At 35.1% G+C, this 12,213-nt stretch overlaps 1 protein-coding gene across 5 annotated transcripts in view; it reads right to left on the bottom strand.

Annotated features, from left to right (window-relative positions):
- The window catches only part of LOC306886696 (ral GTPase-activating protein subunit alpha-2-like), a 175,581-nt gene extending 165,388 nt beyond the window's left edge, over positions 1 to 10,193 (bottom strand). For all 5 annotated transcript variants that reach the window (XM_079444010.1, XM_079444012.1, XM_079444009.1 and 2 more), the window contains exon 1: positions 9,991 to 10,193. In XM_079444010.1, coding sequence (XP_079300136.1) covers positions 9,991 to 10,096 — 106 coding nt within the window. In that variant the 5' untranslated portion in view covers positions 10,097 to 10,193. The remainder of the gene's footprint in view (positions 1 to 9,990) is intronic.
- Positions 10,194 to 12,213: the final 2,020 nt, after the last annotated feature.

Genomic DNA, 12,213 nt, shown 5'->3' with positions numbered 1-12,213 from the left:
CATGTAGTTTTGATGTTGTTTGTTGTGATTCTGAGATTGTTTGTGTGCTTAACAATAAGTTAATTTGTTAAACTAGTTTTTTCATGTTTTATGGGGAAATGTTTTCAGGATATGAAAAATTCATGTTTTGTTGTGTTTTCAAATTAATTTTTGGAACTGAATTAAAATAAAACAGAAAATTGCATGGGTGTCCCTTTATTTGTTTGCTTTTTTCTTAATTTTCAAGTATAACAAATTGGAAAAATAAAACAACTGATATAGGTTTAACTTGGAAATTAGTACATTGAACTTAAATATACTAGGTGTAATAACTGCAAATTAACTGACATTACAAAACATATTAAGTTAAATAAACTGAATTTTAATTGATATCACAAAACATTTTAAATTAAATCAACTTAATTTTTTTAAGTTCGCATTACTTTAAATTTTTTAGGGCAACCAGTTTCCTCAAATTCTTTAAGTAAATTCAACTTATCCGGGTTTACAGTGCACTATTCCCTCATCATTTTTGTCTATTCACACATCCAAAACGTTCATGCAAGCACAAAAAGACATTCTGAAAGTAATCCATATGAAACTAATGATGCAATACAACGTAATCGCTTTGTATGATGAAAAACTGAAGCAACTGACTGAACCCCTCAGTAAAGTGTGTCGTACAAATAAACAATATTATAATGCCTGTTTTGTTTACAGTTTCAAAGTCATTACAGATAATAATTCACAACCACACTTTGGAAAAAATTATGCAAAAAAACAAAAACTCTTTTTCATATTATCGAATCCTATACTTTCCTGTATTATAGTGTTTATTTTTATTTGATCTTTTTTATTGTTTTTTAATAAATTGTATTGTTCATCTACCTCACATTTTCCATGCTTGCAAACCTTTTTTAGCCAAATTTATGAGGTTGCTGTGTTTCAGAGCCGAGTCAGGCTGCACCATTTTAAATGATAAGTTTAAATCACTCAATCAGTTTTGACATGAATAAGCTGAATGTTGCAAAATTTATGTCACTGTTAAGTATGATGAAGTGCTCATAAACTGTGTTACAGATGTGGCAGTTACAAACGGTTAATATGAAATTATATTAGACATTAAATGTGAGAATCACAAGCAGTGGGTTTTAACAGTGGGTCTGCTAGACAGCTCACTTAGTAGTAATAAGCATGTAATAAGCATTTGCTTATTCATGACAATGGTATCGCTTTAGTTACAGCAGCCGATAATGATTAAAATGAGCCCAAAAACAGCAAAAGAATTCAAAGATGTTGAAATAAACCAGAATAATAACAATAACAAACAACACAGAGCATTGTGACATGATAACTGAAGACAGTCCTGGTCGCATGCTTGAGAAAGAGAAAAGCTGCAAGTAATCAGAGATTTTCTGATGCACACAAATATACCAGGACTAACGATATCAGCAGAAAAATCATTATCACCACAATGATAACTAAATAATTGAAGAGGTTGTGGTTATATTATACAAGCATTATATTAACAAGTTCTTTTCATGAGAAGTTAAAGTTATTTTTCTTTTTCACTGTGAATGTCAGTTCTGTAATGCTGCAACTGCTCGGGTTGTTGAACCCGATTATGAAATCACAACAAAACCTGATAATAAACAGAACACACTCCTTAATTTTAATACGATCAAACAACAATAATGAATTAAAACAATGCAAAAACAGCCTTCAGGTATTTGTCAGCTAAGAAAACTGGTTCAAGTTATTAAAGTAATTATTGAAGTAAAATAATAAAGAACAAATTCATGTCAACATTTGTTTGTGTCATTAATTTTAATGACATGCTGCCGATCCATTACATGCAAGACTTCAGCTATTTTGGCAGCTATTTTGGCACCTCTTTTGTCCCGTTAACAATCAAGTTAAGACATAAACAACATGCAGTATATGCGGTATTACAGAAATAACACACCAATTGGGGATTTTTAACAAGAAGAGTAATTGCTATTGAAGAGAAACTGAAGAGCACTCATGCAGGTTTCTGCACCGTGCAATCAGATCGGATCAAGGCAGACAGCCTGTGCACAAGTATGGTAGTCCAAGAGTCAGAAAGCTGCCATCTGTCAAGACAATGAATGGCACTTTTGATATTCCCACTTTGAGTGCCCAGAGCAAAACGGAAAATATCACCAAGGAAAAGATACAGTTCAAAATATCAGGCATCTTTACGTCACTAAAGTTACTGCTTCTAAAGTTTCAATTACTTTTGAGGAACCACTGAAGCCACTGTTCCTGACAGAGGAAATCTAAATGCTACAGTAGTTGACATTTAATCTTTCTTGCATTAAAGCCAAACAGATGAAAACAGTCCCTATTATACCAGCAAACGTCACCTGAGCACTGGGTGGACAGGAATAATGGACAGGAGTGGCACCACAGCCTGCTGAGCAGGAACAGGAAGGGTGCTCTATACCACTCCTTCGATTCCTCCAGCATTCCAGTTCCCTAAAATCAACTCATTGTGAGCACAGATGTCATCAAAGTGGAAACAGCAGAAGCACGCCACTCCTAACGTCTTCTGAAGTCACCAAACCTGTACAGCGTCCCTTTTCACAATAGAACTGGCAATGTACAGATTTGAGGTTTGTCAAAATCATCAACAAAATCAAGTACTTCATGTTCCAAATACAACAGCAGCAGATCTAAAGTGAGATAGTTTAACAGACTTGCACAGACACTCACTCACAGCTACATTACAACAGAACACCGCATCAAACAGATCACAGATACCAATGACTTCTCACTGGGGCAGTTGATCTGAAGGTATTTACTGGTTACTGGCAGCCAAAGAATTATTCATAGATGTTTTTAATTCCATTTCAGTATTTTACAAAATTGTCTGAAATTTTAAAGTGTTGTATATTGTGATGTAATATAATTGAACCATTTCCACGATTTTTATCTGTATTTTCCTTAAAAGCGGTCACAGAACTGTGCTATGGCGTTTCATAAATGAGACGTTTTTGCTGTATTATTATGGTTCTATCATAAGTTTCAGATTTGTCTGTCCTTCAGCAACACATAGCAACAAACCAGTTAGTCACTACATGTCAGTCGGATATTCTCTTCCCATCCGGACTTCATACCAACAGCATAAGTCTGGCTTTTCAAAAAATCATTGAATGCAAAGCTGTCAGAATTTCAGTAAAAGACAAAATTATAAATATAAAATAATACTCAGAACATGCTTCATTGAGACATTTAAGGCCTTGAGACTGACTGATGGATTTCTGTGCAGCTCTGTCCTTAACCAAATCCAAGGTTTGCAGGAACTTCTAATAGGATGAAGGCCAGATGATGATTTGCATAATTCAAACCTACATGTAAATGCAGGACTCATGGAAATAGATTAAAATCAGCTTCCTGGTAACCTTGCACAGGGAAACAAGTGCTCAGCTACCCTTAAATAACTGAATTCATCATATTTTCCATCAATATTTGAAATAAAATTATGATACACCAATTAAATCATAATTAATTACATGTATAAAAGAGCCTAAGACAAACGGGCACATTGGCTGGTCTAGCCTAAAAAAACAGCCTTTTTGTCACACTATTTGAGTATAAAGCCCAAAGTTTACTTCAGTTTTTTATGTGTACGATAGCATATGCGTACAGTCGAACACACAGTTTTTGTAATTTTAAATAATAAATTCAATACATTTATAGTGTACCTGAAATATACTTGCAATAGTTCCACTTCAGCGCAATCAAATATACTTCAGTATATCTTTAGTTGGACTTACTTCTGCACAATTAAAGTGCATTAAGTACAAAATTAGTTGTTCCAGTTTAGCAGACTTTAAGTACACCAGTTTAGTATACCAAAAGTACAATTGCAGGGCATATTTATTAAGTACATAATAAGTAAATGTATTTGCAATATACTTGGTATTTCAAATACATTTTAGTATATTTATTTTTCACTAGGGCCTATCTGGAAAAACAGCACAATGTAAAGCATGTGTAATGTTCACCCATGCACTAGACCCAAAATGCTTTCCGCCCCTTTGATTAGAGACAAGCCAGTGGAGTGGGTCATCCTGTGACCTGGACTGTGGTGTTGACTATTGTCCTGTCACTGTGATAGTGGGGGTTGGTGGAGGGAGTAAAGACAGGCTGTGTGTGATCAGGTGCTGCTTTAATTACCAAACTCAACCACGCATGACCAGTGAATGCACACACAGCAGCTCTATAGCTATAACCTACTGTACACTCACAACACAGCTACTGCTGAAAACATAACTTCACAGCAACGTAGCAAAAACTATTGGAACTATTTAACAGTTTAACTGTGAAAATAATCAAATTAAATAAAGTAGGCTCTTAGTTAAAGCTGCAATCCATAACTTTTGGCGCTCTAGCGGTTAATAAACAGAACTGCGTGCATCTTGCGGAAGAACATTGTAGCCGGAGCTACTTCTATGTTTAAGTTTATGACGAATCACGCAGGTACCGGGCTGCTCCACAGCAGTACCTACTCAAACCAGTCTAAAACACTTATTATACAGTCATGGCCAAAAATATCGGCATAAGGCTGTGAAAATTCATCTGCATTGTTAATCCTTTGGATATATATATATATATTTTTTTTTTTTAAATCACAAAAATCTAACCTTTCATTGGATAATAAGAATTAAAAATGGGGGGAAATATCATTATGAAATAAATGTTTTTCTCTGATACACATTGGCCACAATTAACGGCACCATTTTATTCAATACTTTTTGAATCCTCCATTTGTCAGTTTAACAGCTCTAAATGTTCTCCTATAATGCCTGATGAGGTTAGAGAACACCTGACAAGAGATCAGAGACCATTCCTTCATCCAGAATCACTCCAGACCCTTTAGATTCACAGCTCCATGTTGGTGCTTCTTCTCTTCTGTTCACCTCACTCATTTTCTACAGGGTTCAGGTCAGAGGACTGGAATGGCCAGCAGAAGCTTGGTTTTGTGCTCAGTGACCCATTTTTGTGTTGTTTTTGAGGTTTGTGTTTGGATTATTGTACATTTGGAAGATCCAAACAGCCCATAACACGATTTCTAACAGAGTCAGTCACTTGTTGATTTTTTATCTGTTGGTATTTGATAGAATCCATGATGCCATGCGTCTAAACAAGATGTCCAGGACCTCCAGCAGAAATATAGGCCCACAACATCACAAATACAGCAGTATATTTCATTGTACACATGGGGTACTTTTTATCCCTGTGTTCACCAAACCCATCTCGAGTGTTTGCTGCTAAAAAGCTCATTTTTTAGTTTCATCTGACCATAGAAGCCAGTCCCATTTGAAGTTCCAGCCGTGTCTGATAACTGAATATGCTGGAGTTTGTTTTTGGATGAGCAAGGAGAATTTTTCTTGAAACCCTCCCGAACAACATGTGGTGATGTAGGTGCTGTTTTGTTTTTTAAGGTTTTCTGACCCCAAGACTCAACTTTTTTCTGCAATTCTCCAGCTGTGGTCCTTGGAGAGTCTTTAGCCACTCAAACTCTCCTTCTCACCGTGCATTAGGACGATATAGACACACGTCCTCGTGTCTATATCGTCCTAAATCCAGGCAGATTCATAACATTTTCTGTTGATTGGAAATTCTTAATTATTGCCCTGATGGTGGAAATGGGAATTTTCACTGCTCTAGCTCTTTTCTTAAAGCCACTTCACTAATTTGTGAAGCTCAATTATCTTTTGCTGCACATCAGAAATATATTCTTTGGTTTTTCTCATTGTGATGATGATAAAGATAATTTGGGCTTTGTTTTCCCTCCTATTTATATTTATGTGAAACAGGAAGCCATGGCTGGATAATTTCATATTCATAATCACCCTGGAGTGCTCAAAATTGTGAATATGAATGGGAATATACTTCAGACATATTTTACTGATAAGAATTTCTAGGGGTGCTAATAATTGTGTCCAACTTGTATTTGAGAAAAAAACATTTATTTCATAATGATATTTCCCCCCATTTTAAATTCTTATTATCCAATGAAAAGTTAGATTTTTGTGATTTTTTTAAATAAAAGATCAAAAGGATTAACAATGCAGATTAATTTTCACAGCCTTCTTTGATCATTTTTACCAAGGGTGCCAATATTTTTGGCCATGACTCTAGGTGTACCGTAGTGATTCAGGACAAGCCAATAACACGGTTGGAAAATGGATTCATGGTGCACTTGCTTATTACATAAATTTTATAAATTTTGAACACAAAAAAAATTATGGACTGCAGCTTTAATGCTAATAAAAAAAGTAAACTAAAACATTGGTATGTAGCCCGTTAGTTTGCATACACTAGTGAAGGTAAACCTGGTGCAACTTTACCCACTCACAAGGTGCATGGAAACAAATAGTATGAAAACAAAGAAAAATCCAGCAACACTTGTGGTAAAGAGAGCTTATAATTATGTCAAAGAAAACCCCAAAAAACTGATGCGTTTCAACGAGTTGGCATACACTGTAAGACCTAATGCACAGATTTGTTTTGACATATTGACACGTTTTTCAGCCCTTCCATTGCTATGCTTATCAATGTTAATAATCGCAATTTCAGATTCAATCTTGCATTTAAATATTTAATAGTGCTGTCCAAATTAACTCAATGCATGCAAAAATAATTTTTCAGTATTTAACCCAATTAACGCAGGGGCGGAGCTAGAGTTGGCCACCTGACTCACAACTGCTGTTTCTGTTTCTTTTTTTCTTGACAAGAATTGCGTTTATGTAGACGCAAAACATCTTTACGACCACATCAAACGGTAAAACGGTAGACTTTTCAGACGCACACTACAACTTCACCTCAGTGTCAGACGACAGTCAAACGAGCGTGCAAACAGTACAGGTGACGTGGAGCTTCAGTAGAACATAGGTGAAGCAATGACGTAGTTATGTAGGAGTCGTGAAGTTACCAAAAAGACTTAAAACTGTGCATGCAAGTATTTGTTATACAGTATATTAGTCACATTTAAGTAGGGCTGTGCAATTAATCAAAATATAGTTTTGATTTCAATTTCGGCCGCCAACATTTATGAAAATACAATAATCGAGATAAACTGTTTATTGTGTCCCATTCCGCCCCCTTTCCAGTGCTTTCGCTTCTCCATAAAAGCCCAATTTCACGCGTAAATCAGTACAATTATGTAATGCGACTTTTGCCAAATGGACCATGCTTGTTCCTCAGGAGGATTTCTGTGCATGAGCTCAGAGACGGACAAGAAAAAGTAATTTTTTAGCGTCTAAACTGTCAAATACATGAAAAACGTGTCAAAAGGCAGCGCTTAGTGATTATTCACATAAACCCTCATCGGTTATGTAATAAATGAGTGTAAACAGTTGAGAATCAAAATAGGTGTGTAACAGTAAATTGGATCCGTGCAGCTCTTAAAGTGACAGTGGGCTATATTCCTGCTGCCAACTGAGTGCTTAATATTAATCAAACAGCAAAAGACAAAAACAAAATCACTCACTGCTCTTGACTGAAGGACTTTGTAGCTTAAATAAGAATGAAATTAAGTTTCATTCTTACAGTGCTGATTATGCACAGATTGTTTCATTTGTATCTTTTTTATTCTATTGTATTTGTCCTTTGCTTTTTTTTTTTTTAATGACGGACAGTTTATCAATAAGTTATTTTCAATTTTCAATAAGTTTGAGGAATTTTTTTTTACTAATTGTTACCCTAGTATTCTGCACTGGTACTGAGAATTGTGACATTTCGCTGATCTCTAAAATGTAGATGTCATAGCAACACTGTTTACAGAAAATATATATTTGATATATATCACTATCTTTAAATAAATCATTCATATATAGTTTTGGTCATATGGCCTGCATGTTCTGCGTATCTCTGTTAGTGAATGACACAGATGCACAGTTTTGTTTACTAGTACACACACTGAAGCGCATGTGACACTCGAGGAGATTAGTACTCAATTAAAATGTTAGGCCTATTTAGCCTTTGCTAATGTTCAGCTAAGTATTAGTTAAACATGCAGTATACTGTATCACTAAAGTTAAGAACATGTCTGATTGCGGTCTAGTAAACAGTGGTTGACAAAACATTAACAAAAAAAAAACAACAACATTTTAAAAATAAAAATGTAGTTGTCAGACAGTTTTGATATTAACCATTACCAAACATATGGTGGTCCACAGAAGCCATGCACTTACTTATTTTTTTTCATTGTTTTTATTGGAACCAGCAATTTGGCCAGTGGCATTAAAACAACAGCTCCTTTAATAGGCAAAAGGACCCTGGTGAAGGTTCTGTCGAGGCAGATCTGCCTGCATGTGTTTTATTAACCATAATTCATCACACACTTATGTCAAATCATATTAAACATTACAATCAATCAAACAAACAAATAACAACACAGATGATAAAACAGAAATGAAATAAAGGCTGGCCACTAATGGTGCTTCTCTGTAGCTCCATCACTCATCCTCATTTCCTGTCCACACAGGAAGCAGCCAGTGAGAGGAAATTCTTCTTTTTATAAAATCACTGGACAATGTCACACTGCAGCAAGGCGAGAGTATCAGCTCATGGCAAACCAGACCAGTTTTATCTAGCTCTTAATAATACATGACTAGAAAACACACAGGAAGTCGCAAACAGCATCCTCTGGCCTGTGACCTCAGCTCACCTGTCCTGACACTCGACCAGAAATGAGTCAGCAAGAAAAACACTGACAAACTGGTCTTATAAAGACTGAACTCTGTGAGACTGCTTTAAAATGTACTTAGAAAAACTGAAACAGCCTGCAGTAATAAATACATGAATAAAATTAAATTCAGCTGCTCAGTGAAGTTTAAAAGGTGAAACAAAGCACAAGTACAGAGATTTCACATGCAGCTGAAATCCCAGCGAGCTGCCAACAAGACTAGCATTTATGGACATCACAGGCAGGTTTGAGTCAGTCATCACAGGTGAGCAAACAGTGATGGTGCCCAAAAATACTCTCAAACATTCAGCTCAACAGAGTAATTGAGGTTGTTACACCTGTTTCTCTTATGATCGGATGAAACTGACACACATCAAATTAACACTCATCACATAAATGGCACGACCGAGCACAGATTCATTCTCTTATTTGAAAAACACACATATGTGTGCGTTTTAAACACACCTCACATGCACTGAGAGAAAACCAGCTCCTCATTACAGGTAAATGTATACAGGTCAATATAATGTAAAACCATCACACATATCAGTGATTATTGTTGTACAGTCACACATATACTGGTGTGTCAGGTCTGCTGTTCAGGTATCTTATATACATTCACAAATCAGGTTTGTTGTGTATAAATTCTGTGTATTCACAACCATATAAATGTGTTACGTCCATTGTTTATATATATATATTCAGAGTCAGTGTGTGAACTATGCATTTATATTCAGACATAACAGTGTATCATGCCTTGTTTATGTGCCATGTCTGTAGTTTATTATATATATTATATTATATATTACTCGCACACATCAGACATGGCACCCATGGGTGCCATGTCTGATGTGTGCGAGTTAATACCGAAAAAAGAAACAACAGACATGTCATTTGTTAATATATTTGGTATATATAAATATATTGACACATAACAGGCTGTCAGGTCTGTTTCTTATATATTCAGGTGTATCATGTATATATTTGGTATATTTAATCACACACATATACGTGTGTTATGTCTTGTGTTTATATATTTTGCTCATATATTGACACATAACAGGCTGTCAGGTCTGTTGTTGATGTAGCACGATAAGCTAGCTAACGCTAATCATTCAATCCATACATTATCGATCACAAATGGAGGAACACGCACATTACAGCCCTGTTTCATACTCAAACGGCCATTTGAACATCTCCGTGGCATTTAAAGCCCCGAAGCAGCTGATTTTATAAGCATAAACTCAGGCTGTGGGGAATATGTGTGAATGTTTCAGTCCTGTCAGACTCACCTAACAGCGCGCGCAGATGCTTCAGACGCGTCAAAACATCCTTCTTTGGGTCCAGAACTTTCTGTGTAGATTTCTTGACGTCTCCATAACCCCTTCGAGTGAACATCCCGCTGTAAAAGGCGATTCTGTAGCCGCTTTTACCTTCCTTTCACCATTCAGACCTGTCTCTTGTGTGTATGTGTGAAGAACAGCACTGACTGAGCGACGGACGGCAGGGCGCCAGATCCTCTGAAACAAATCCCCCTCTGAGGAGGACAGCGTGCCAGATTCAGACCGTTTTCACACATGACTGCCGACACATTTTGCTCTCGACTAATTAAGATGATATTGACTAACCTAAAAACTCACACACAAAAGTCAAAAAGAACAATTACGAGAAAAAAAAAATATTTATAATTTTTTTCAGGCGAAATCCTGCATTGTCTTGATAAAGAAATAAACGAAAAAGGAACACATCTTATCTGCATTCAGTAGGTCATGATGTACATTAATGCATTAGAATACATCATTACGCTAAAGAGTACATTCAGATCCATTGACAACACATTTGATAAACAAACACGGATTGTGTTTGTAAGATATGGCAACACGCTTCTCCGTTGTGGGTGTGTAAACACGGAAGCACACCGACACATACACCGATTCATATTATTAGTAGTATTAGCTTTATTATTATTTTTTAAATGTCATTTAACACTTTGAATTTAAAAAATCAAGCATTAAACATTTGCTTTAGCCTATTTGCCTAATAAAATTAGCAAGAAAATGTAGCTATAGGTATTAATATTACCTAATATTATGTGCTATGCCATTGTTTTATTATTATATATATATATATTTAAATTTATTTCATGATACAAGCTAGATGTGACTACATCCCCAGGGCTTCAGCTGTATCAGGTGTACCTGTAGTGATAGATTATACTGGTGCGCCACCTGCTGTTTGATTGTGATATTATTACTAACACTTGCTTTAGTAACACTAAACAGTAACATAGTAACACTTTAAACAGTTGCTTTACTCATGATGACGCTATCGGCGTCCTATAAAAGACCCAAGTAGAAGTTTGAAGACAAATCAATCATTTCTATAGGTTTAGCAGACTGTATGCTATATATGGATGGATGTATTAGTTCAGCTAATTAAAAATGAAAGGGCAAAAGAGAATATCATATTCCATATTTGTGTTTTTAGTTATTCTATAGCCAGAGGTAATTCATTTAGGGTGTTTTTATTTTGTGTGTGTTTATTTAAGAGCCAGACCCGATGGAGTGTTGTTTCTGGTATTTCTATTATTGATGTAATAATTAATAGAACTCGTGGAGTTACCATTTAATAGTTCAATTAATAACATTTTAAATGTCTTCTTTTCCATCGTAACCATTACTCCAGTCTTCACATGATCCTTCACACATCCTGCTAATAAATATGAAAAATATGAAGAAGCACAACTGTTTTCAACATGTATAACAATCAGAAATGTTTCTTGAGCAGCAAATCAGCAGAATGATTTTGTTTCAAAAATTATTTGTTAGTTGTTTTTTTTATTGTAATAATATTTCACTATATTACTGCTTTAAATGCAGCCTTGCTGAGCAAGAAACTTCTTCAAGAACATCAAAATGTCAGAATTATTCCAAAGATTTGACCATTTAGTCTCATGGAATTTATACTCTATTGCTATTAAAATGATTAAAATATTGTAATTATTAACAAATAAAAATACTTCGATTAGAATGTCATGAAAGAGAAGAGTTAGAATATTAAAAGAAATGTTATTTTAATTTACCAGTCAATATTTAATTATTTCACTTAATTGTCAAAATGCATGACTAGAACAATGGTCTATTATGGAATTTATTGGCTATTGTACAAAAAAAGTAAATAAATAAAGCAAAATATGTGACCCTGGGCAACAAACCCAGTCATAAGGGTCAATTTCAAAAAAAAAAATCTGAAAGCAGAATAGCTTTCCATTGATGTATGGTTTGTTAGGATAGGACAATATTCGGCTGACATACAACTATTTGAAAATCTGGAATCTGAGGGGGCAAAAAAAAATTAAATACTGAGAAAATCACCTTTAAAGTTGTCCAAATTAAGTTCTTAGCAATGCCTATTACTAATCAAAAATGAAGTTTTGATATATTTACGGTAGGAAATTTACAAAATATCTTCATGGAACATGATCTTTACTTAATATCCCAATGATTTTTGGCATT

Source organism: Barbus barbus (assembly GCF_936440315.1).
Source record: "Barbus barbus genome assembly, chromosome: 20".
Lineage (NCBI taxonomy): Eukaryota > Metazoa > Chordata > Actinopteri > Cypriniformes > Cyprinidae > Barbus > Barbus barbus.
Note: the sequence above shows the minus strand (reverse complement) of the source record. Positions and strands in the feature narration are given on the sequence as shown.